Raw genomic sequence first — 26,360 nt, forward strand, 5'->3', positions numbered from 1 at the left:
CGGGGAGCGGCTGGGAGCGGCGGCGGCGGCGGAGGGAGCTGGGGCGCTGCCGCCCGGCCGGTGAGTGCGGGGCGCCGCGGCGGGACCCGGCGGGGGCCGCTCCGGGGGTGGGCGGGAGGGAGAGGAGGAAGAGGAGCAAGCGGCCGCGCGGCGGGGAGCCCGGCGGGGAGCCCCGCTGCCCGGGGAGGGAGGCGGCGGGGCCGGGGGGGTGCCCCCGGGTGCCCCCGCTCCGGCCGAGCCCGCCCCCGCCCCGGCGGCGTTGCGGAGCGCCCAGCCCGGGGGCTCGGCAGCGGGGGCGAGGGGCCGCGGCCGGAGGGCGCCGCGCTCCGACGGCCTCGCCCGTAGGCGCGGGGAGCGCCCTTCCGCCGCTCCCCGGGGGGCCAGAACCGTGCCGGGGAGGCGGAGAGGGGCCCGCGTGTCCCGCGTGTCCCGCGGCGCCTTCCCACCGCAGGCTCTGCGGGCAGCCTGTCCGCAGCGGGCACCGCGTGCCTGTGGGCAGCCCCCTCTGGTGAGCAGCCCCCCGCTGCTGGCCCCGCGCTGCGGGCAGTCGCTCCGCGCCGCTCCCGGTGCCGCCGTGCTGAGCAGGGTGAGGCCGGGGGGGCTCAGCTCGCCCCGCACGAAGCTGGGCCAGTCGGCTCCGTGAGCGGAGCGAAGCCCCGGGCTTGTTTATGTAGGAAAGTAGCCCAAAATAGCTATTCCTTGCTTCCTGGAAAACGCGGCGTGCCCTGACCAGAAGTGCAGGCGAAGGAGAGGTGCCACCTGCTGGCTCGGCGACACCGGGGCCGGGGGGTGGCTGTCATCTGGGGCAGCGGGTTCCCTCCCGTGCCCTGCGCCAGGCCGGGGGTGTGCAGGGCTCGGGTACACCTGGGAGCCTCCTGGAGCTGTGCTGCTCAGCTGAGGTGCGTACAGCCCGAGGGAACGTGCCAGAGTTATGGCAGGACTCGCTTTAAGTCATTTTTCTTCCAGGTTTGGTAAATAAAGATAGTTCTTTAGAGTGCAACACGTTCTTCACGAGCAGCTCTGTTGTTTTGCACGCTGCAGGTTCGAGCCATTGCCATCGTGGAAGCTCCCTGGGAAGCCTCAGCTTTGCTTTGGAGCCTCTGGGCAGCGGGAGCTGGTTCGGGGCCCTGGCCGCTGACAGCGGTCACCCGAGGAGCCCTGCTCTGGCTGGGCGTGTGGGGAGGCTGCGAGGGAATGGGTGGGATTGAAGTGAGCGCCCTGAACGTGCTGGCCAAAACTGGCTCGCTTTGTTTTTCCTGAAGTCGTTTCTATTTTAAAATCCAAGTTATGGAAACCATTTACGGGGGACTTTAGCAAGACTCCTGTCCTGTGGGAGAGAGATTTCTAAGGGTTTATTCCTATTAGGGTCCCAAGAAACTGTGTCCTTAAATTTAATAGGAAATTGCAAAGGAAATTGGGAACTGGCTATTCTTAGACTCATAGTGTTTAATGTACCTTTTAGGTAGGAGAGAAAAAAATATTTTAATTGTAGATAGGTGTATGACAGTTGCTTGACAGTGATTCAATGGATTGGTCAGGTAATTATAAAACAGCCTAAAATGAAGTTATTACTTCTAATTTCCTTAGTTCATGGATTTCTAAGGTGAAAGAATAATGGCTTTTTTTTTTTTTTTAAATTCGGTGTCTGTCACAATATCCTCGCTTCTAATTTTCTGACTTCTGCTTCATAGCCTTTTCTAACTTCTGCTTAATAGCCAGAGATTTGAAATTTGATTCATTGGAAGTGACGGCTTTGTCTTCATTATGTCAAATGTTTCTGTTGCGTCTATCAAGCTGCTGGAATAAAGTTCTAGCTTTATATTATAGTTACGTATTTGATAAAGAGATCGGCCTTGTTGGCATTTAATGTATAAAATATTTTTACGGTCAAGTTAAGAAGGATACTTAGAAGAAAACCATCTCTGCTTATCAAAAAGTGCCAAGTAGCTGCAAAGCCAAAATGGCTGGTTACTGTTTTGCCTGTGATTTTGCAGTAAGATGTGCCACAAATATTCACAGTCTAAATAACTGCCCCTTCTAAAAACTGTAATTTGTTATGCATGTCTTTTTCTACGCTGCACGGTTAAAATGAGTGACAGAAGGCAAAAGCGAATGTGTTTGATGGGAGGCTGAGAGGTTGTTTGACCAGGCTGTGGCTTCAGCTGGCCTTTCTGCCCCATCTAAGCAATGAGAGTTCCTGACAGCATGCTTTAAAACCTGATTTTTAGCTCATTATATACATGTGTCATATATGCCATGGTTTCTTTTGCAGAGAGTGTTTGTGAAAGCTGTTACAAACCCTGTGTAATGCAGACATGCTAGTCAGTGTTACCATTAAAACTTTTTAAAGGTGCCTCATGCAAAGTATGCTTTAATATTCTTATAAATAAATGGACAGGTATTAGAAAGGGTGTCCAAAACACTTTAAATTTGCTAGGTAACAAGTGAGTCTCTTCTTGCTAAAGAGAAGACTCAGTTACAAAATTAATGTGTTTTATGCTACACTGCTTTCCTCCCACTCTTCTTTTTTGTGTGATTGCTGCAGTTCAGGTTGTGAGGTAGATACTTTGATCTTTGTGTAAAGACAGGTGAGAACAAGGGCTATGACCAGAGCATTAGTGTGTTATGAAGGATAGGTAGTTTTCCAATATGAAAGATGTAAATGCAGTAAATAAAAGGTAATTAATTTGGGGCGACAGCGTTTTACAGCTATTCATAAAGACAAAATAGAGCATACCTGGATGTAATGCGTGGCTATGCAGTGCTACTGTCGGTCAGAGGAAGGGGAGCATTGTTCTGCCCATGCTAACGACTCTGCTCCTTTTAATTACTGGTTAAAATTACACCTCTTAATACGTGGATGCAAATGGCCATGCAGAAGTGTGGTGAATGGCAGTGCGTTGATGTGGGGTTCAGACCGTGCAGCCTGGTCACGAGCAATGCTGTGTAACTGGCTGCAGGAAATGCTTTTCTTTGATGATAGTGTAATGGCTTAAGCTGTGAAGAAGAGGAAAGCGTTAAGGCTCCGGGAGTCACAGGTTTGCATGCAGATCGTGTGGCACCTGCTGCAGTTACCTAATGGCCTCCTGTGAGAAAGGAGCGCTGCGCGGCTGTGGAAGCTGCAGCAGGTGGCATGGGGCTGGAGAGACGCCCCCTTGGTCGCTGCTGGAGCCTGGCTTTGAGAAGCACGGGTGCATTGCTCTGTGCTTCTGCTGCTAGTAGTTTCTGGTCCTGATGCTTTCATCTCTGTGGCCTCTTTTGAAAGGTGTGAACAACTGGTTTTAGTTCAGGGGAAGCCAGACACTGTGCTCTTGATGTAACTTAGCGTGACATTGAGAATTCCTCCTGCTTGTTGTTTTTGGGAGACCTGACCCTCAGCTTTGGAGATGTGTTCTGTCAACGTCAACCTTGGCCTACAAGCATGTCCTAGTGTGTACACCAGCAGTAGTTTTCAAAGCAGACATGCTGAAAATAGCTGTGAATGTATTCATGGTTGGGTTGCAGATGTTGGTAGGAACTAGAAATTTACCTGTAAAGTAAACCTGGTTTTAACAGTTGCCTTCATAGGACTGGTAAACTTGACTGAGTGAGTGAACCTTGACAGGCTCGTGCCTGTTGAGTGTCTCCGAATCAAAGCATTGCAGTGAGCGAGCGTGACAGCCAGTATGCAAAGGGAAGGGAGGCCTTTCTGGAGGTACACCACTGAGCTGAAGGAATCCTGTGAACTGGATCCCATGCGTGTCTGTGTGTCCCTGCTCTTCCTTTTACTTACGAGGCAATAACTTTAGGTTTTTCTGCTTTTGAGGTAGAGGCTAAGTCTGGATTTGAAGTAACCTGGTGTATGTGGCGTGAGCGTCTGAATGGGCACTTGGGCTCGACAGAGCAAGCAGCGTGTGCTGAATGCCTGGTTTCTGTGCCGGCTATTTCTGCCAAGCTGAGAAAGGAGTTAAAGGTGCTGATGAGCCTAGATGTGTCGATCTACCTTTTCCTCCCCAAACGTGTTGTGGAAACTCCTCCTCAGGTCAGGGAGCCACTCAGGTCACCCTTTTGTGCCTGTGTGCACACATTCAGATTGAAGCAGGAATTTGGCTGAGCAAAAGGTGAATCCCAGAGTTTCTTAGAGAGAAAAAAAAGAGGAGGAATTAACTACTTTGCTTAAACACCATTGTGACTGTGTGTGTTTTCCAAGTCAAATGCTCAAACACTTTGACTGTTAGAACAAAGGTTACCTGATTTCTTCCAAGTGCAATAGTTGGTGGGCAGTTACAGTCTGTTACATATTTTTTTGGTAGTAGGATTGAATGGACTGCTTAGGTATTATGTTCCTTAAGCCTTTCATCGAGGTACTTTAATTTTCATCTGACAGAACAGAATGTTATTTCAATTGCAGTGATGTAATAAACAAACATCCTTTGCTTCCTCTGTTGATAATAGGCAAGGATATGAGTCAGTAATAACCAAATAGCCTTTTTATAGTGAAGCTCTCCTTACTGGCCCTGAACAGCAGCAGTAACAATAAGTATAAAGCATCTTGACTGTTCTTTTGACTAAGTATCTGTAGAAACAATAGCATTAAGATGGGTTTATAGTTACCAGGTATAACTGGCATCTCATCCCCATCCCACAGCCTGCCCTGCTCCGTGGAAATTACGCCATAGATCTTCAAATATATATGGAGCTTTTTTATTTATTATTATTCTAGTTATTGATGGGAAAGCGCATGGCAGAATGGGATTCTGGTCAGTGAGGAAGCAAGGCTTCTAATCGCTCTGTATCTGTCACAGAACAACAGATTGACATGAATACTGGATGAAAAACTTTCCTTTTAGAAATGCATTGAGAAGTTGAAGATGCTTTTTAATTGGGACATTTACCTGAACTGTGGCTTTCTTCCATTTTTTTTTTCTTTTTATAGATCTGGTTGAGAATAAGACTCAGATTCTGAAGTGTTTGAGGAACTTGCTACTGCCCAAGTCATGACACTCCCATTTCGAAAGGACTTGGACAAATACAAAGATCTTGATGAGGATGAAATTCTTGGCAAACTGTCAGAAGAAGAACTGAAACAACTGGAAACAGTTTTGGATGATCTTGACCCAGAGGTAGGTAATAACAGAGAGAAGTTGTTTTTTTTTTTTAATTTGTACAGAAACTGGTCTGCAGTAATTTAACACCTTTTTTTTTTTTTTTGTCTAAAACTCTGCTTGTAGTCAGTATACTCTTGGACAGAGTTTTTTTCCTGGACTGCTAACAATCTTATTTATGGATACATGTGTGTATATAACATCTCAATGGGTTGTTTCCTGTTTGCATTGTGAATGCAGCCACATCAGAGGAAAATAGAAAAAGGGATTGTCAGGAGAGGCTTCCACCTGATGTATTTGTAAATGAAAAATTGTTCTTAGTGATGTTATTTAAAAGAAAGTTTATCTAGAAAGGTCTGTTGAATTTTCCTGTTTCTATTTTTGTGTGGTAAACAGTCCTTTTGCATCCATTTCTATTTTATTATTTCTACTGTTGGAGAAGGAGGAGGGAGGGTACTAACTTCTAAAGATTCCTCAACCTATTCCTCAACCAATAGCCTTTACAAAGGCTACTAGACTTTGCGAAAAGGGGGCAAATAATTTCTCTACACCTGGATGACTGTCAGCATGGAGTGTTGCAGCATGGAGGAATGTTTCAGCTTTCTCTTAATGATGAACTGAGTCATGACCTACACAGATCCTGCAGCTAAAGTCTGAGTTGCCTTTATTAAGATGGGGATTAAGTTTAAAGTTGATATTCAGGGATCACATAAGAATTTTATGATCACCTGTTTTCTTGCACAGCAATATTCTAATTGGCTTTGGTTTACAGATACTTTAACAGAGGTGAACTGGCAAAAGTGATTGGTTGCCTTTTTGAGTCTGAATTTCTATATACTCTTTCAATTTGCATATTCTCCTTTTTTGTTTTTTTCTTTAGCTGTGCAAAACAACCTGAGTCAGGTCAAAAGTAGAAATACTTTGACAAAATAGTATGGACATTTGTTTTAAACACATGGATATTCATGGTGGAGGAAGCAGTCTTACTGTGTGTCTAAATTGTAAATAGCAAATTTTCATTTACTTGTCATTTAAGCAGCGTTCATTCTAGAAAAGAACTGTAAAGTAACTAGCAAGTCTGGTGCTGTTGTACTTAAAGAATTGTTTCAGTCCCATTCAGAGTGCAGTATGCACTATTTTTGTTTGTATTCTTGGTATCCAAAGAGTAGAGTACTACCTCCCTTCCCACTCAGATGGGAAAAAAAAAAAAAAGGAAGTTGCTAGGGGATACAAAATTGCCTAGAAAGGGCCATGTGTTGGGTTTGAACCTCAGGGATAGGGAAGGGGGGAAATGAATCTGAACGGTGTTCACTCAGGCCTTTTAAGATGTACTTATGTACTCCGTGTTGTTTTGCAGAATGCACTTCTTCCTGCGGGCTTCCGACAGAAAGACCAGACTGCTAAAAAGGCTTCAGGTCCTTTTGACAGAGAACGACTCCTTGCCTATTTGGAGAAGCAGGCTCTTGAGCACAAAGACAGGGAAGACTATGTGCCTTTTACAAAAGAAAAGAAAGGTAACAACACCCTTGCCTGTGGAGGTGGTTATGAGATTTCATAAAGTGTACTAGCTCAGAGTTACTCTGAGCCAAAGCTGAGTGACATAGTAGCAGCTGCACTGCTTTTTATCTCACAACGTTTCCTAATGAGTGCTTCTGTGCAGAGGCAGGATGCTTCCTGTTCGAGCATTGCGTGCACTGTGGCTGGTGTGCTATTTGCATGAGGCACAGGAAGGAAATAAGATTTCCTCAAAGGCTGCCATGTTCTGATGGGGTGGCATCTTCAAAGGAAGAGCTACTGCCAGGTTTGTGTCAATAATAACAAGTGCTGGGTGCCTGTGGTTTATGCCCTGTGGTGCTGTGTACGAGTAAACCTAGTATTTGTACTACTAGGTTTAAAATTTAAAATACAGCAACAGAATGATGTATCGCAGTAGACACCCAGTAGTGATCAAGATGCTGTAGACTGATAAGGCCAGGCAAGTGGTCTATGTAGTCATGTTGTCTTTCTAGTCTCCTTGATGAAAGGTTTTAATAAGATTGCATAGTTGTTATTAGTTATTTACATAGTTAACATTGCAGAAAGCTTTGAAATCTGGCAGTGACTTGTAGTCTGAAAGCCATGGAAACCATGACCCAATAAAGTAGACATTTTAAAGCCTGGAATTTTAAATCTTTCTTTTGGATTCTAGTTTTCTCACTGACTTGACAGAAATTACTTTCATTTTCAGGAGAGGAGGGGGAAAAAAAGAATGCACATCTTAAATGTTGTAAGAATAGATTATTTGTTTGCTTATTTCCACAGATGAGTTCTCAAACTTACCAGTGGTGCTTAATAAAGCAAGGTAGGGGCAGGAACTCACAGCCCTGTGCTGGACACATGCATAGGCCAAGGCTTCAGCTGTTGCCACAGTGTTTGTGTGCTGCTTGTGAATCCTAGCTTGTCCGAACCATCCCCAGCACCATGTCAGATCTGCTGCAGTAAGACTTGAGAAAATTGCTTTATAAGCTGTATTCCGGTTGCCCAAGATGAATAGGCTCCTCTTAGGAATTGTCCCTCTCTTCTTAAGGGTTTGCTGCCAAACCCTTTAATTCTACTGAAATGTCTGCCGTGAATCATTGCTTATTTGAAACCTGAGTCTTCAGTCATTTACTGAATTTGTATACTTGATTGTGCAGTATATGCAGTGATTTTTTTTGTGTGGATATTTGCATTTTCTCTGCCTGTACAGATAACTGTCACTTGACATCCATCTCTTTTTCCTGAAGGAATACAGAGATTGTCACTTCATAGCATGTGCTGTACGCTCTGTCCTACTTCCTTAACACGCTGTTTTGCGTTACTTGTGTAGTTTAACAGTGCTTTTGTTGAGAGACAAGTGTGGCGCTTGGTTGCTGACAGGGGAGCGGTCATTTCCCGACTTTGTATGAGTAACAGCATGAAGGATGATGCTGGGTATTGCTGAGTGCCAAGGGTGGAGGGAGGCACCTACACAGCAGCATTTTGGTCCTCCCTCCCTTGCTGCCTCTGCAGGCGAGTAGCCGTTTCCTGCGCATGCTTCTGCCCTTTCTCTCTGTCCTGATCCTTGCCTGGAAGATCTATCGGTGTGTTGGAGGTGGCCAAGTGGTCTAATGCATGAGTTCAAGTGTCCCTGTGGCATTGGTGTTGTGTTGGGTTATCCCTTTCAGCCCCTTCGGGACTGAGGTTGGCTGAGGAGGATTTCCTCTAATTAGCACTCCATTGTTTTGCCCAAACAAAAAGAAAAAGCCAGCTTTAAAGCCATCTTATGTATGCATGCACACAGCAGAACTATTTGTTTCGGTTGACAAAATCTGTGAGAATCACGTAAAAAAGTAGAAGGGTCCAGCTGTAATACAGATCTTGGTTAAGAAAGATCAAATGTCATTTCCTTTATGTAATGAAGTATTACTAAATAGCAGGCTGGATGTTGCAATATGTCATGCAAGCTTTGTTAGTAAAAATCCATGTAAGTTTTAATGATGATTTATTTATATAGTAACTTCTACTGTTTTTTAGTAGCATAACGGGAGAAAATTGCATGGAAAAAGAGCTTACTTTCATCAAAACTAAAAATGTGGAAACAAATGTTCACTGTGGAAATTTGTGCCTCTGGTAAATGGGGGGAAGAGGCAAGATGACTAACTGCCTTGCAGGGTAGGTGGAGGATAACGTTTTCTTTTCCCCTCTTGCAAACTCTGTAGTTCAGCTTTGACCTGCTGCTGTGTTCATGTCCATTTTGTGCAAAAATGGCAAGTCTGTGTAACTTTGGTTAAATCAAGGAATCACGATCTTTCATCTAGATGTGAAACTTGGAGAGGGAATGGAGTAAAACTTCCTTCTTGGTGAGGATAAGAGCTCTCTGTGGATAAAAAATGTCCTTATGTGCTTTCATCTAACATTAAAATGAAAAAAAAAAAAAGCTGGCTTACAACTCTCGTTTGGCTAGGTAAATGCAGCATGGAGAAAAACTAGCAAGTTGTGGAATTGGGGTAGGTGGGGAGCTCTGGTTATCCTGCTGATTCAGAAGAAGAAAATGACAATCCTAATCTTCAGATGTAAAGGTTTTGAGGGAGAGATGGGCTCGATTTGCAGCCACCTTCTTGGTGCCATCTTTGTGGGTCAGGCTTTGCTGACATGTTTCCATATGCCTAGCTGGTCTCACTGTTCTAATTTGGTCTGATTATTCCTTTCTTGGAGTAAGAAGGGGTGAAACCCTTCCTTCTCTCTCGTTTTCGTGTTTCAGTAGGACTGCTGTCAGCATGGTGGCTGCGGGTTCATTGAAGGAGTTTACCCTGGGTAAGCTTCAAACATCCTGGCTTGCTGCCAGCCCAAGTGATCTTGTTTCCTTACTACAGTGTAAAACAAAATCCTGTCTTCCAGTGGCCTGAAGTCATTTTGGGTTAAGATGTGTTAGTAAAACAGTATTTCATCCCCTGCTCTGGTGGGTGCTCTGACTTCTCCAGCGCTTTGGACCTTTTTTTTTTTTTTTTTTTTTGCTGTGCCACAAGACGTGGAAGGCGCGAAATCACATCAAGTGTCCTGATGCAGTGAGATGAGCAGCGCTAAAGAAATGCGAAGCCTCACAGTCTCCATATTGTTATATTGTGTTTTTCTGGCTTGGTTTCTAGAAGCATCCTTCAAAACGTACTTTGTTTTTAAACAGGATTTAATGACTTCAGTCACATTCCGTTCCAATTAAGTGTCGAACCATACAGTAAAGCATTGTTGCCTGAAAAATAATTCAAGCAAGAGATTTGTGAAAGTGATGTGGTAATAATTTCAACAGCACTGGCGTTGTCTCAGTCTGTGTCCATGAAGATGTGAACGGGCAAGGCGCAGCCAGCCGTCCTGTCCTGCTGCCCCTGCTCTGCACGGCCCCGAGCACAGGGATCGCTGCAGCTGATCCGAGACAGAAACGTGCCTGGCGTTGGTGGCTGCTTTCTGCTGCGTGGGCTTCAGCGAAATACTAGATGAACGAGGCTCTGTGTTTCTGGGCTCTGTGCTCCTCTCGTGACTTTCTCTTCCAGTTTTCCCTCAGCGTTTCTGCCAGGCTGCGTTCTGTGTGGGTTTGCTTTTCATAAAGTTTTAACTTTTTCTTTTTCTGCTCTATCACACAGATAATATTTTAGGCTGATGCCACGTGGATAGAGCTTTTTTGTGCAGACCTGCTCAGTCAGCTTGTGTTGCTCTCAGCCACCATTTGTGTTTGCAGCAGCAGAACTTGGGGTGCTGTATTCTTCTCTTGCCCTTCAATCACTAGTCTTTAAAGGAAATGTCCTGCGCGTTGTGAAATGAAGTTAATGTCCTGTAGGAGCGTTGAAGAAACAACTTGTCAAATTGACATTCTCCATACAAGAACACTGGAACAAAATAACATGTGATACACCAGCCTTAATGTAAAACAGTTTTCTAACTCACAGCTACGTGTTCTGTAACCAGATAAGTAACAGCACTGTTTCCACAGTAAGACACTAAGGACGTTGCTCGTAAGTTGAATTACAAAAAATTAGTATTAACTTGTACCCAAAGCAAGTCAGCAAACATAAGCCTGTTTTATGGTAAGAAGTGGTGATTGGTGAGGTGTGGATTAACAGTTTCTGGACAGATGAATTTTTAGTGGACACAGGACATGTGGGATGTCAGCTGTTGCTTGCTCTTCGTCATGAAGTCACTGATGAGAAGAGGTTGTCCTCAGGTGACATGCGATTCCTTTTCCACATCAGGGTACTGCCATACCGATGTTGGAATTTGTTCTGGCCTGCTGCTCGTGGTTGCTTGCTGCCTCCTGGACCGTGAGGTTTGGGAGAACAGTGCTAGCCATTAGAGGTGCGTGGCCATGCTGAGTGCACCTGCCTTTTGCAAGGTTTTTGGTCCCATCTTAGGTACTGTGTGTGTGTCTAGTACACTTTGTAGACATCATACGCCTTTTCTGCCTTTAGAGGAGTACAGTAGCGTGTAACTTGAAACTGGAAGTTCATTCTGTTGCAAAGGAAGCCTGTGAATTAATCCCAAGATGTGCATCATTTAAAGTGTTAGCTAAAGCTATAAAGAACCTGAATATGTAATTATTATTACAGAAATGACGTGATCATCTCTGAAATTTGCCTTTTTATGTTGTATTGCTTAATCTTTGCGGTATCCTTGTTGGCTGAAGAGCAAGGAGGATGTCTTGTTTCTTCATGTGATCAAATCCCTGCTGTTTGGAAGAGTTCCACTGCAGAGGCAAGAAAGCTATTCATTCTATGGGCTGTGCAGATGTGTATTAAAAAAAAAAAAAAAAAAAGCTTACAGTAAGGGGAGGGAGGAAATCTCCAAACTGCCTTGGCAGCAGACCTTGAGTTAGATCATTGTCCCTAGAGACACAGGGGTCTTCTTTTTTGAAGTGTTTGTCTGTTACAAGAAGCAGGGGAGGACCTGCTCCCTGCTCTCATGTACGTGCTGTGAATCTCTGAACTCTGGCCTAGGACAAGATGAAGCCAGTGAATGAGAGATTATATATACAAGGGTGTGACCTGTTTTATAACAAAAAGTGCTCCTGACCCACTTCATGTGCGTGGAGTTGCTGTAATTAGCTCCTTTGGCAGGGAGCAGCTTTTAACATTTTTTGTTTTTTTCTTTAAAAAAAATAAAAATTAAAAATGCTACCTTTTTATTTTTTCTAAAGATTATCCATATGAGCCTGACTCTTAAGACAAAGTTAGTCTTTTAGGAAGCAAATGTTTAGAACCTGAAGTTTCTAACTTAACATCAGAAAAAGTAGCAGATTTTGTGGGTGGGTGCTGTGTGATAGGGTGTAGGTAGGGAATAGGAGTTGTAAATGAATGGATTTGAAAAGGCTTGTGAAATTTTTTGTTTTTATTTTTTGGATTGTTCAGCAATAGGGCTGAAGTGTCAGTGGACCTAAAGCATTAGTGCAGATCTGCAGATGGATAACTAGATTCTTTCCTGGACTTCTTTCCAAAAGAAACAGAACAGATGGCTTAGTCAAGAATCAGTGTGAAGACTGGGGAGAGATCCCACAATACTGCTAAAGCAGATTCCTGTTCTTCAGATGCTTACACTGCACTGCAAGATGCATGCTGAAAAACAGCTCTAAGCATGAACTCTAGAACTGTCCTGAAAGAGATTCTGAAAACATAAGAATCCTTGACTTTAAGTTGCTCAAAGTAGTCTCAAAAGGTCAGAAAACATCATTCAATGCTTTTTGTAAAATATTTTCTTAGACTGCTATACACTTGTTGCCACAAATCGGTACCTGTTTGGGTTGTGCTTTTTTTGCTGACTTTCTTGCAAAGTGTCGTTCTTCTTTTCTCATTGGGAAAGTGAATGAGAATTGAATACTGTATGCATTGGTATCTCTGAATAAGTGGTTTGATTTTAATTCTTTTAATTTTATTTTTTTTTACAAGTATAGGTGTTTATTTTTTGAAAAGACTGGTTATTAAATTGCATGACTGAGATGTACAAGACTGTTTAAGATACCCTGTGTTTTTTACATTTCTAGACAGAAGTCATGTAGTGCTCACAGAAGAAGCCAGCTTAATTTGGAAAAAAGAGCATGAAATGTTCTGATGCTGTAAATCAGGTGGCATGAATGAAGGCTCCGGCACTCAGTCTCGCTGTTTCCTTCTCTTCCTTCTTGTACTCCAAAAGCTTCACCTTTTTCACTATTCTGAATTACTGAGGGAAAACACCACAAATGTGGATGACAAAAGGCTTTAGATCATGTCCATGCTGTGCTTCAGAGTCTGATGGAAACCTTGCCGGATGTCCTCATACCTCTTTTGAAAATTTCGGTTTAAGCTGAAAGTTATTCTTTCCCCAGTAGGTGATGCTGGTAAATTAAACCGTGGGTAGAAAATGTACTGTGTCAATTATATCAAAGTAATCTTAGACATTTATCACCTAGGCCTTCAATTTATGAAGGTTTTGTATTAATCCTGAATTACCACAAGCATTGTTTCTTTTAAACTGGCCACCAGAACCAAGGAATCTGTGGCAATGCATGTCAGCTGCTTTCAGCTGCTGTTTGTAGTCAGTACAGTTATGTAAGGAGATCTATTTTCTGCTTCTAAATATGGATAATGACCATTTATACAACTTTCCAAAGTGATAGCAACTCGGGAACAAAAATACTGTGTTGCTAGCAACAAATCTTGGTCATCAGACTGTTGTTTTGAAGAGAAGAAACTGATAGCTAGAGGTGATGCCTGACTTCCTTTAAAAAGTAAATTAACCACAAACTATTGTAATCAAGGGTGTGGATTTGGAGAGAGAGAAAAGGTGGATAGGTGGAGTTGTGTTTGTGTTTGATGTAGCACACAGAAGCTGTCATCAGTTGGCTCCAGAAATGGTGAAACCAAACCCCAGGTTTGTCAGAATTTACCCAGAATTAAAACTGAAATATCCCTGTAAAGCTTCTTGTCACTAGAAGGTATTTAAAAAATACTAAATTTAGGCTTAGTCCAAACATGCCATGAGATACACTTGTGTGCAGTATGAGGACAAAAATGCAAGGCTTCTGGCTCCTGCCCAGCTGCTCTGGTTCTGGGGCAGGGCGGCTGCTGTCGCCCGATGGGGACGGGCTGGCGTGGCCCGAGGGAGCCTGTGGCAGTGCACTCTAGCTGTGCATGCGGAAGAGGATGGGTTTCCGAATTAGTGTTGAGACTTCACAGGGAGGTTGTTGGCGTCACCTCCTACCCTGGGAAATAATTAAAGGCAGTGGGAAGCCGGATCCTGCAGTTCTGGCTTCTGTTGGCGCAGGCGAGGAAGCTCGGTGCTGTGCATACGCCAGGTGCTGTACCGGGATTGCGGTGGCCGAGGTGCACCACGCTTTGCTTTAACGAGATGCAGTGTGCTAGGCCAAAATGATCAGACCAGGGCCTGTCTGATACATGTATTGTTTTCATATTGTTATCTCACTTTCAGTCACTTTATATGCAAAAACTTTGAATAACTAACAAGGTTAGATTCAAGTTTCCTAGTTGTGAATTACTTTTATCGAATGTATCAGTTTTGTTCAGTCATCCGGTACCAAAGCTTTTCCTTTCCACGTTAATCTGTTCTTTCTTATGTAGCTGTAAACTTTTGTGTTGTTCTGAAAGGCTAATTCTATAGCACTCAAATCTGAATTCTTTTTCAGAACAATTGTTAGAATAGTTTTCTTATATAATGGTTTCTTACCCTAACTTTTCAGCCTAAGACACGTGCAGGAATTACACTGCGTACCTACACCTCTTTATAATGCATGTCCCCCAACATAAGTTTTCCCTTCACCCGTCTAATGACTAAGAAGTTGGTACAGAATATAGCATCGCTACTGCTCCTTTTCCTCGTTGAATTTTCTGGGACCTATCTTTTGTCTAATTATCATTTAGAAAGTAGTGTCTTCTGGCAGTTTGTGTTAGAGATGATGCAAGTTACCATCCTGTTTTCTGCTGGTCACAAATCCATGGTTTTCTTAAGCAGCTCAGGCATCGCTTTTTTTTTTTTTTTTTTTAACTTCCGATTTCAGGTACTTGCTCAAATTTGAAATCTGGTATGTGCTGCAAAACTGCAATGAATGCTCATGTCCATGATTTGAGATGATTCTTTCTTATCTTATTTCACCTTATTTCTCTGACATTTTCAAGTTACAGCTCTCCCTGGGTCCCTCTTCCCCTCGATGTAGTTAAGTGCTTCAGTCATTGTTTTCCAGCAATAGTAAACTTTATTGGATGGCACTTTTTCATAGGCTGTTTAATGTAGGTTTGTATTTTACTTTCTAATACTTAGGAGAAACAAATAAGATTGGAGTCATGATACAGACTACTGAAATTTGTGATCTTGTTAACATTATGTTGCTGTTCATGCTCTTTCATCTCTGACTTTCAAGAGCAAACAGAAGAAACCTCGTTCCTTTATGTTGCCCTTGCTGTTCTTCTCAGGATTTTCTAAATATTGTATGTACTCCTTATGTATAGAAAAATTTAAAGATAAGTAGCTATATAATGAAAAGTAATATCAGACTTTTAATTTTCTTTACTACAGGGAAAATATTTATCCCCAAGCAAAAGCCTGTACAGTCATATACAGAAGAAAAAATTGCTCTTGATCCAGAACTGGAGGAAGCCTTGACTAGTGCCACAGACACAGAACTATGTGACCTTGCAGGTTAGTGGTCTGGATTTTTTTTTTTCAATTTTCTTTTCCCTTTTTTAAAGTGTGAATGGGCTGGTGTGCTATAACGTATTTGTTATCTGAAATGTAACTAGATGAAGTCACGGTTGTGGTAGAAACTAGATCGGGGTATATACCAGTGTGCTTGCAGCATAACATCTTTATTGATTTGGGCTATTATACAGTCATAGAATAGTTTGGGTTGGAAGGGGAGCTTAAAGAATATGTAAGAAAGTGGATTACTTTGGTTTAAGATGCCCAATTTTTACACTCAAAACCTTTCGGTTTATTCCTTCGACTGGCTGTTTTTTGTTACATGTACGCTACTGCTTTTTCATACATTTATGTTGGTACACACCTGTATGCTTAAAGCTTTGGTCAGGATTTTTTTAACTGAACTACAGTTCTAACTATGATGCCTGAACTTGGTGATGCTGAAGCTTTCCAAGATGTGAAATCTAACTAAGAAGTCTGTAATTAATGAAAGGAGTTTTTCTACTTTTCTTAAAATTAAGAGATTCAATAGCATATTGGTCTTGTGATCTGGTGTTTTACAGATATTAGTTTTTGTTATTTAAAAGAACTGTTCTCTCTTTTACAGCTATACTAGGAATGTCCAACTTGATAACAAACAATCAGTTCTGTGATGTAGTAGGAAGCAGTAATGGGGTAGACAAAGACAGCTTCTCAAGTAAGTATTTACACAAGTCCTAAATAAATGAGTTCTTTGTACTGCACGCAGTTACTATAGCATTAACTATCTTCTGTTGCACTAGCATTTTTGATGGAATATTCAGTTTTAAGTTGGAAACATGTTTATAACATTTCTAGTTGACTTCTGGCAAGACTGGAAATGTAGCTGTGCACACTAAAATCTATTCTGCAGCTAATTCACTTTTTGAAGGGATAAAAGTGGGTGCAAAGATATCATAGAATCATAGAATATCCTGAGTTGGAAGGGACCCTTAAGGATCATCAAGTCCAACTCTTGACACCGCACAGGTCTACCCAAAAGTTCAGACCATGTGACTAAGTGCACAGTCCAATCTCTTCTTAAATTCAGCCAGGCTCGGTGCAGTGACCACTTCCCTGGGGAGCCTGTTCCAGTGTGCAACCACCCTCTCTGTGAAGAACCCCCTCCTGACGTCAAGCCTAAATTTCCCCTGCCTCAGCTTAACCCCGTTCCCGCGGGTCCTGTCACTAGTGTTAATGGAGAAAAGGTCTCCTGCCTCTCGACACCCCCTTACGAGGAAGTTGTAGACTGTGATGAGGTCTCCCCTCAGTCTCCTCTTCTCCAGGCTGAACAGGCCCAGTGACCTCAGCCGTTCCTCGTACGTCTTCCCCTCCAGGCCTTTCACCATCTTCGTAGCCCTCCTCTGGACACTTTCCAACAGTTTCATGTCCTTTTTATACTGTGGTGCCCAGAACTGCACACAGTACTCGAGGTGAGGCCGCACCAGCGCAGAGTAGAGCGGGACAATCACCTCCCTTGACCTACTAGCGATGCCGTGCTTGATGCACCCCAGGACACGGTTGGCCCTCCTGGCTGCCAGGGCACACTGCTGGCTCATATTCAACTTGCTGTCTACCACGACCCCCAGATCCCTCTCTTCCAGGCTGCTCTCCAGCGTCTCATCGCCCAGTCTGTACATGCAGCCAGGGTTTCCCCGTCCCAGGTGCAGGACCCAGGTGCAGGACCCATGTTTGTGTGCCTTGGCTTTTAGGTTTAATATGTATGTTTGTAATTAAACTCCCTTGTGCTTTCTGAAAAAAAACTTGTGTGCAAGAAGAGCAGGAAGGCTGTGAGGACCATTGGAAAAGAATTGTACTTTATGAAAATATGGTCAGGAGGGGGTGGTATATTTCTTGGGGAGGAGGGAGGGAGGATGTAAAGACTGGTGATATAGTCTTTAAATACAGTAATACTTAGTGTATGTATCACTTGTTCACAGTGAGCTGTTTGATTACATTTGTTTCTTTTTTCAGATATAGTAAAAGGTGAAAAGATGTTACCTGTTTTTGATGAACCGCCAAATCCCACAAACGTAGAGGAGACTTTGCAAAGGATTAAAGATAATGATTCCCGTCTTGTTGAAGTTAATCTAAATAATATTAAGGTAATTGCATGAAGTATGTAATTCCATATGTTGCCTTTTCTCTGTAGAAGACATTTGTTGTAAAGTTGTAAAACTATGAGAGGGCATGGTGGATTTCTTTTAAGTACAGCAGCCTTCTTGCTAAATGTTGCAGCGTATGTTATCTCAGACCAGAAACCTGCAGCTAAACTGATAAGCCATCCTGATATCTTTTGCCAAAAGCGTACTTAAAAACCTCAGATTTTCTTACTGCCAGCTCAGCTTTCTCTTGCTGCCAAGCTGGTGACATTTCCAGCAGCTCACCATGATGAAGTTCACTACTTCTTTGAATTCTTTGTGCTTTATGAAGCAATGTGCTCTCAGTTACTGCTACTGCGAACGAAGTGGTGTTTGTATTAACATCTTCCTGATTTTTGTACAAAAGAATAGTCAGCAATTAGCAGCTCATAAGTATAACAGTTGTGTTTTTAAACATGACTGAAATTCGTTGTATATTTGCATGAAAGAAAACAGAACTATACCACTCCTGACCTGCTACAGCTAGCAGCCTGTCACTGCTTTCTGCCCTGTCTCACTAGCAAGCTAGGCCAGTTGTTGCTCTTACTGAAGGAAGCAAACGAAATAAATGGTTTAAGAACACTGCACCATAGAGAAGTACTAACCAAAATAAATGCCTAAAAAGGTAGCAAAACAAAATGATTATTATAATAAACAGAGAAACTTGCTACCTTCATTAATTATCCACAATTATTCCTTTTACAGTTTGTTCCTACTACACTGTAAAAATGATGAAACAGTAAATTAGCAAACTCTGGAGTTATTCTTAGTAAACACAGAATAGAATTCTGTTGGTTTCACCAGGTTAAAGCTCTAAATGTATTTTTGAGAGGTTAGCATGATACTGACAGGAAACAGAACATTCAGTTCAAGTAAATGTCAGCTAAATATTTTTTTAATACTTGTGTTGTGGCAATGGCACAGATGTAGTAAAGGTGATTTTGCTTTATAGAACTGGTGGCTAACAGCCATTGCATCTTGTGTGTAGCTCTGCTGTGTGTCTAAGCCTGTACTGTGAGGCTGCAGGAGACCAGTAACTGTTAAGATAATCGTGCGTTCTGCTGTGAAGAGAATCAGGCGCTAGAAGAAGTTGGGGGGTGGAGAGTTGGGGTTAAACTTATGTATCTCAAGAGACTGAAATGCTATTTTTAATTCAAGAACATACCAATTCCAACGCTGAAAGAATTTGCAAAAGCCCTAGAAACCAACACGCATGTGAAGAATTTTAGCCTTGCGGCCACCCGAAGCAATGATCCTGTTGCAGTTGTAAGTACTTTTGTAAACTCGCTTAAGTGGGGGGCAAGAGAAGCTAGGAGTGAAAGATGACAGTAAGGGATTGGATTGAATCAAGTCATGCTTTTATATAGGGATGAAAATGATTAAATTCTTTAACGGTGAATAGTATGTTTACTATAACAAACCTTTGCTGTGTCAAAGTTGGTAAACAATTACTTCTTGATGAATACGTAGCAATGCATTGGATGCATGAGATAAATGAGATTTTTTTGCCAGACCTTCCCCCTAATTTTTAATTTTGATAACCTCCTTGTTTTTCTTTCTTTCATGATTGTATAGTTACTAGTTCATGGAATGAATAGTAATAGTATGTTCAAAATTACCTTTAAAGGAAACCCATTTGAGACTGAAAATATTCATCATTTTTTTTTTTTCAACTAAGTAGAGTTTTGGTTGAAGAAAGTTACAAAATACCTCTTTCCCTGATCTCCCTGGTACTGAAGTTTAGCTCAAAGCATTGACGTATAAAGGTATTTGACAAAATTGAAACCTAAGTATTTGTTGTCTGGTTTTCTATACTGAATCAAAAGCAGTTCCTTATTTATTTGAACGTAAAGAGGTAAGAGAACAGCACTAACTGTTTTTCTGGAACAATCCTTTGCATTTGTTTTTCAAATTTAGTTTAAACGAACAAATGAGTATTTGAAAACATTGTTTTGGGTCAGTAAAAAAGTTCCTTTTTAGTGGAACCGAAACATTTGTAATAAAAATGTAGAGGGTTGTTTTTGGGGTGTGGTGTTTCTTTATTGTTCTTGCATTGTGACTCAGTACAAAAAAAAAAGTTATGATTTTTATGATAGTAAGCCTCAGCAGCTACCTTTTTTTTTTAATTTTATTTTCTGAAACAAGATCAGGTATATGCCATTTCCACAGAAGTATCCTCTTAGCTACATACTAGTACTGTGCTCAGGGCATTGACTTTCATGGCTTCCTACCAAATCTGTAGAGACAAGCATTTTGAAAGTCAGATCTTCTGTTTACAAATTAACTGTATCTAATTCTCCTTTCAGTTGATTAACCCCCCTTTCTTTGGCCTTTACTTAGCAGTTTGCATTATTTGTTGTATGCTGCAAAGGCTTACAAAATGGAATATGCTAATTTCAGACAATTTACATTCCATGTAGCTTTTTAGTTTGTAGCATGAATAAGACGGGCTTTTTCTTGACTAAGAACTATTTAAAAAAAAAAAAAAAAAAAAAGGTGTTTAGATATGCCTGAAGATTCACTTCTCAAATTGTCTCAAAAAGTGAATACTTGCAAAGTTACACTGTGTATCTGTGACCATGTTGCTCCTATTGAACTAGTTAGTGGAAACTGTCATTGCAGTGTCCTATGATGTGCTATAGGACAATTAAAAAGTTTAATGATGCCTTTTTTTTTCATTCAAAGGCTCTTGCAGATATGCTTAGAGTAAACACGAAATTAAAAAGTTTAAACATAGAATCAAACTTCATCACTGGAGTTGGAATTTTGGCACTGGTTGATGCACTGAAAGACAATGAAACATTGACAGAGATCAAAATTGATAATCAGGTAAGTGAGGTTATGGTAATATAATTACAATCAGTGCTTGTGCACTGTCTGTCCTAGTTGAGTATTTTTAGAATGCATCTTGTGATAAACATTCCAAAATATTTTACTTTTAAATATATTAACCCCATGCATGTTGGTCTTTAAGGTTCTCGTGGGCATCTAGTTGAAGGGGATTCCTCGTTCACTTCTGTGAACTTTCATGTGCTTTAAAGTGCACAAACATGTTACGAGCTTATACTTTCTAGATTAATGAAAAAAATAAATATTTATTCACTAATATGATGAGAGTATTGATTTCTTTTTTATGAGGAGTGAAACCACTTAAGCTCTACTATCTTTGTGCATCTTTTAATAGAGGCAGCAGCTGGGCACGCTTGCAGAAGTAGAAATTGCCAAAATGCTTGAAGAAAACACCAAGATCCTTAAATTTGGATACCATTTCACACAACAGGGACCTCGAGCCAGGGCAGCTGCAGCTATAACAAAAAACAACGATTTGGGTAAGACCTGTCAGTAGAATGTAATTCAAATGATGTGTGTGGCACAAATTTTAAAGGTGTTTGTTTTTTCCAGGTTTTCTGTTGATAGAAAAATACAAGTAAAATCAGTTTCAGATTTCTCCTGTGCTTTACTCTTGCTCTTCTGTTGCTGCTCAATGTTTTCTTTTTATGTTGTTTTGGGATGTCCAGGTGTATGAGTTGAGGATTTTGTCATAGTCAAGAAACAATAAGACCATTCATATTCCAGATGAGTTGTGGCAAAGGGAGGAAAAATTATAGTTTTGATTAAAGAGACTAATCTTATTTGAATGAAGGCAGTACATGAATTTATTAGTGTGAGATGCCCTCCTCCATGCCAGTGCACCCAGTCTCATTTGGAAAGCTCGATGAAGGAGAGTGAATGTACTGTCATGTGCAGAGGTTGGGTGGGGTTGTTTGTCTCTTCCTTTAGAGCTCTGTTAATGCACAGGTGCCTTCCTTGCCTCTCTTAGGGTAGATGGTAGCAGTGGTATCTTTATTTGCTGCAGTTATTTTGTTGGAGCTTATCTGTTAGAATCCTAACTAAATGGAACAGCAGAAAATTGGTTAGCAGTATGGCATGTGAATGGAAAGCACTTGTATGATAGCGTCAAATGCTTGATGCTTTCAACTATGACAAGATAATGTGGTCAATCTATTTAATAGAAGTATGTTGTAAAACTCCATTTCATTAAACTTTGTCACTTTAGATGCTTGGTGATGTGTTACAGATTACACGTCTCTTTGGTGTGAAAATGGGCTAAGCAGTTCAACAGTAGAAGTAGCTAGCACAGGAAGAGCTCTAATCCCCTCTAATAGAGAATAGGAAGGTGGAATTGGGTTTACAGATCTGCTTCCCCTTGTAGTAAAGTTTAAAGTGAAGGAGAATAGCACTGAAAGAGAGGAGGTGTGACAGGTATAATAGAGCACAGAGAGAAAATGAAGGTGTTTAGATATACATAAATGTTTCTCAAAATGGATTTCAGCCCAATTTTTTGTCATTGCACTCCAGATGTCTGTCTCCTTCACGGTTTCTCTTTCAGCTAGTTCTCATATTAGTGTTTGGTAGAAATCTATGTTTCTATTGATATCTTGCCTTTTTTCCCTTGCTTTCTTAGTCTGGAGTATACGAGTAAAAGTTTCTGCAAATACCTTTTCATCTCTCCAGCCCTGAAGCTACAGAGACAGGTTACTCTGAGTACCCAGTTGGGTATCAAGCACTGAAAACTGAGATGTTCAAAGCCTCTCATTTCTGTCTTTGTATGTTTCTTCTTTATATACCAAAAAAGTATTTCTCCCTTGTCTACACTGTGTTGTACTACTTCCTTTTTCTTGTTTGTCTGAAACTGTGTACATACTACCTGTAACTGCATGACTGGAGAAGTTTAAGGTTGGAAAGTCTTCCGCCCATTCCTGGAATTTGATGAAAACAGGCATGCAGAATTTCTGTCACCAGTGAAAAATATTTAGATTTAAATTGAAATTAAAAAAAAAAAAAAAAAAAAAAACAACACAACTGTGGACTACTTTAAAAATAAGCAACATGTTGGCTTTTTATAAAGAGTCAAATTCTAACGATTCTACTTTTTTTTTTTTTCTTTAGACCATATTGAAAGCATTTATTGAGACAGGAGTTGGGAGGGGAAGCAAAATAGTTTTCCTTCTGTTTGATCTGATGTTAAGGAAGATCAACTCAAATCACAAATGTTTGTAAGAGATAAAACTGCAGAACTCCAGTCATACAGTGAATCTTACATATTCTTAAGTCTAAGCAGCATGTGAGCATCAGTGATTTTATTCATGGATTTTTGTTGCTCTTGTGCTTCTGACAATTGATTTTATTTATTTTTTTTAGGCTTAGGCTATTAAACATAACATCTTAGGTGTTTTTTTTGCGATGTGTATAAATCTTATCAGGTGTAGTTTGAAAGTCCTGTATTGTTTCTTATGAAGCCATGTAAACTTACTTGTCCACCACTAGAAAATGGCAATATAAAAAAATAAATAACTCTGCTTACTAAATGAAAAATGATTAACGTTTCCTGTAAGACTCCTCACAAATATTTGAATCTGTTTATGGGTAACACAACAAGCACTGCTAAAACATAAGCTTAAAATGGTGGATAATTCTAAATGTTAATTGCTTTAGATTGCACTGCATGAGACGTTGCACAGCACGTTATGGTGATGTTAAAAATATATAATGTAGCTGCAATAATAACATCTTAAAATATTTTTGTTTTGTTACAGTTCGCAAGAGAAGGGTTGAAGGAGACAGCCAGTAGATCTTGTTATTAAAACTACATGGAGATTTCAAGGGTCTTCAAGGTGTGCTCCTCACTGTGGGCTTTGGCAATCTTGGACTACATTTACCTAGGTTAGAAGGGAAAAGACTGGAAACCCCATTCCTTTTAAAGCAAAGCTATATTAAAAATCTGCTGGTATATACCACATTTTTCAGATTGACACATTGTAACTGCGCCAGTCTCTGTACCATAGTTATTTTTTTGTTTGTTTGTTTGTTTCAAGAATTTTTTTTTGTATTTCAGGACCTTGGCTGTGCTTTCTACTAAAAATGTAATCATGAATCAGTGGTATAGTTGTCTGCAGCCAAAGAATGGGATATTGAAGATCATTGGGCAGATAATGACCCAATTGAAATGGTTGTCAGAAAATCTAGGGGTGCTTGTTTACATGGAGGGGTGTGTATATTCTTGAGAACAATGCTTTAGTAGTGAGGGATTCATCACACAATAGTTGGACTCATTGTGTAGAGCTGTTCATCCTTGTTCATATGCACTGAAGAGAAATCTTTCACAACTTTTATTTGTGATTCTTTTTTATTTTTGGTTCATTCTTGGTACTGTGATTAAGTGTAAACATCCCTTAAAAGCAAGCAAAAATAAATTGTCTAAAGACCTTTTTCCCAAGAGAATTTGAGGGACTGATTTAAAAAAAAAAAAAAAAAAAAAAAGAGGAAAAAATGGGAGCCTTGCCAAAAAAGTAGAAGCCTTGCAAAGTGAGGTTTCTTATTAGACATAAGTCCTAAAGGTCTCTTTAAAAAATGTCCCATAACTTTATCTTTCTCTGTATCTAAACTGGATATGTTTTTAGACTGCTATCATGTGCTCATCAGCATTTAGTTTATATTATTTGTTTAAAAATCCTTATCTACATGTGTAACTAGTATGAACTTCTCTAGAAGTAGTGGATATGCATTTGTTAAGTTCTGTATAATTTTGTATGGGGAAAAGCAACCTTACCAGTAAAATCAGTCGTAAGTTGCTGGCAAATGGGGAAATCCTTTTTTCAAGCTTTTGCATTAAAATATTAGTGCTTCATAGAAATATGTCATTTTTTATGAAACAATGAAGCAACACTTTCAAGAAAGGATCTTTCTATTCTACTTACGTCTTGATGTTGAAATGTGACATAAGACTCGCAGAAATTAACCAATATGCAGTGTCATATTTGTATGTAATAGTACTTATTCAAGTATTTCAAGTTTTATATTTAAGCAAACTAATAAGGCCACAAGAATTGCTTCAATTTCTGTGCATAATCACAGCAGACTTCTCTGAAATAACAAAAATCTGGACTTTCTGGTGTGGGTCTGTGTGGACTGTATTGTACTAGATTACTCAATGCTGTCATGAGATTATAAACTCACAACTAAAGGACTGATTGGCTGTATTTATAGCAAAGAGAGTTCAACTGACAACTGTTTTTCATCAAAGGATCATAATATGGTGAGCATTTTATATATAGGAAATGTATAGGACTGAGATATTTTGCATCGGATTATGTACTATAAAAATTCAACAGAGCAATCCTCTGAAGCTGTGCCCATGTTATAATTTGCTGCACATCATATTTTGGATTTTAAAGACAGACTTTATTCTGGAGGTGACTTCCACTCGTATTGCAACTGTACAGAGAATTCTAAACTACAGTGCCTTCAATGAGTATGTATATAACTGGTTTATAATTATGGAATGACATTTTTCCCTGTTTCAAAATTGGCCTTTTATTGACTAATTACAAATAAAGGTGTGCTCTGAAAAGACATTTGGAATTAATTGTATTAGAACCAAAGACTTTACATTACTATAAGCTTGAAGCAACTAGAAACGATCTGACAAGTAACAATAAAAAGGGCTTCTTCTGGTTTGGGCTTTTATAAATTGTCAAGAACTTCTTAGATTTTTTGAAATTTAAGTACCTCTATAGTATGGGTATCTTTGCAAGCTAAATGTCTTTTACAGATAGAGCTGTATAAACGTGGCCAAAGCATGTCATGTGCTGAGTTGCCTAAAGTTGTACTGTACTTTTTATTTGCTAGGCACCATAATCATTTTGTGTCAAAAACCAGACTGTAATGTTTTCCTCCATTTGTTGAAGGGTTACATGTTCATGAAATCTGTTCGCTTGTGATTTTATGGAGACTTATCTTACTATTATCAAACAAAGTTACGCAATTATCTCCTGTTTGAAGATGAAGGAGAAAAAATGAAAGGCTGGATTATGGAAATAATAGACAAAATCTCTTCCTTATTTCTTTATAGAATTAAATTTAGCTGCTTGATGGTTTATATTCCCGTCAAAGACAGGCTTTAAAGTTGCAACTCTCTGGTGCCCTGTCACAGAAAAAAGTAGAGCACCTCTCTTAATTGGTTTAGCTCTACAGACAGCAGCAAAGTATTCCACTGCTTGTCAGAGCTTTCAGGATAGACAGAATGGGCATAGATTCTTTTTTTCTCTTTAATCAGAAGAGTTTGGCCCTCCAAATTTTTGAAGGACACGTGGTGTGGTGCATGGAACAGTTACAAGTCACTTTTCTGCCTACAATGTATAACCTTTCTGGAATAAATGAAGGAATTCAGTCTGTAGCCAGGAGTCGTGAACAGTCTAAACTTGAATCTTGTGATTTAATGGTTTCAGATGTAGTGGGATCTTATGCACGACTTTGTTTTGAAGTGTAGAAGTGGTATTACGCTGATAGCTAGCTACTGTTAACACAAGGTCTTTTTTCAGAAGAGGTGGTACTTTTTCTTCTAGATTCTTTTCCAGGTTTAATGCAGAAGTCAAATGACCACATATTGTTGATTCTGTTGGCTCCAATCTAAGCATGGAAACACATACTATATTCTAAAACAGTTATATATTTACTGTTGTATTTTAAAGATGTACTGTTATTCAAGCTGTAAAGAAAACTAGGCTGTTTGTAAGCTACAAACGAGCATGTGTTCAATTTAAATTTCCGTTGAGGAAATATGAATTGAGTGTTTTTAGCTTATCAGCACTATATGCTGTCGAACTGTAAAACAGTAAACTTGTTGAATGATTAAAGTACTGTTTTTTTTTTTTTTCTTCCCTTAAGTAGTGCACTACTACTTAAGTAGTAGTCCTTGGAGTAGTCCTACTCCAGCAGTAAGCTGGCTGCAGTTGTCTGCCTGTGAGCTACAGCTCAGCCATGTGGTTCAAGCACTTGTGGCTGGGCTTGCTGGGGAAGGGAAGCGCCTGGGGCAGCTGGGTATCTCCACAGCCCCTCTCTCCTTTCACCTTATTTTTCTACCTGATTTTCTATCTGCTGCGTTAGA

General features: G+C 40.5%; 1 protein-coding gene across 3 annotated transcripts; it reads left to right on the forward strand.

Annotated features, from left to right (window-relative positions):
* LOC311213554 (tropomodulin-3) lies at window positions 1–23,795 on the forward strand. 3 transcript variants are annotated; one of them, XR_014618764.1, is made up of 11 exons: window positions 1–60; window positions 4,916–5,102; window positions 6,442–6,598; window positions 15,132–15,254; window positions 15,862–15,951; window positions 17,247–17,377; window positions 18,572–18,679; window positions 20,099–20,242; window positions 20,598–20,742; window positions 21,879–22,020; window positions 23,011–23,795. XR_014618764.1 is itself a non-coding variant. In XM_084293626.1 (10 exons), exons 2-10 carry the CDS (start codon window positions 4,977–4,979, stop codon window positions 23,043–23,045), a joined length of 1,059 nt encoding a protein of 352 aa, XP_084149752.1. In that variant the 5' UTR covers window positions 1–60; window positions 4,916–4,976; the 3' UTR covers window positions 23,046–23,795. The 3 variants fall into 3 exon arrangements, 1 of the variants encoding a protein (XP_084149752.1); XR_014618765.1 differs by lacking the exon at window positions 1–60 and adding an exon at window positions 827–899; XM_084293626.1 differs by lacking the exon at window positions 21,879–22,020.
* Window positions 23,796–26,360: the final 2,565 nt, after the last annotated feature.

This window comes from Netta rufina (genome assembly GCF_964035555.1).
Source record: "Netta rufina genome assembly, chromosome: 11".
In the NCBI taxonomy this organism is placed as follows: domain Eukaryota; kingdom Metazoa; phylum Chordata; class Aves; order Anseriformes; family Anatidae; genus Netta; species Netta rufina.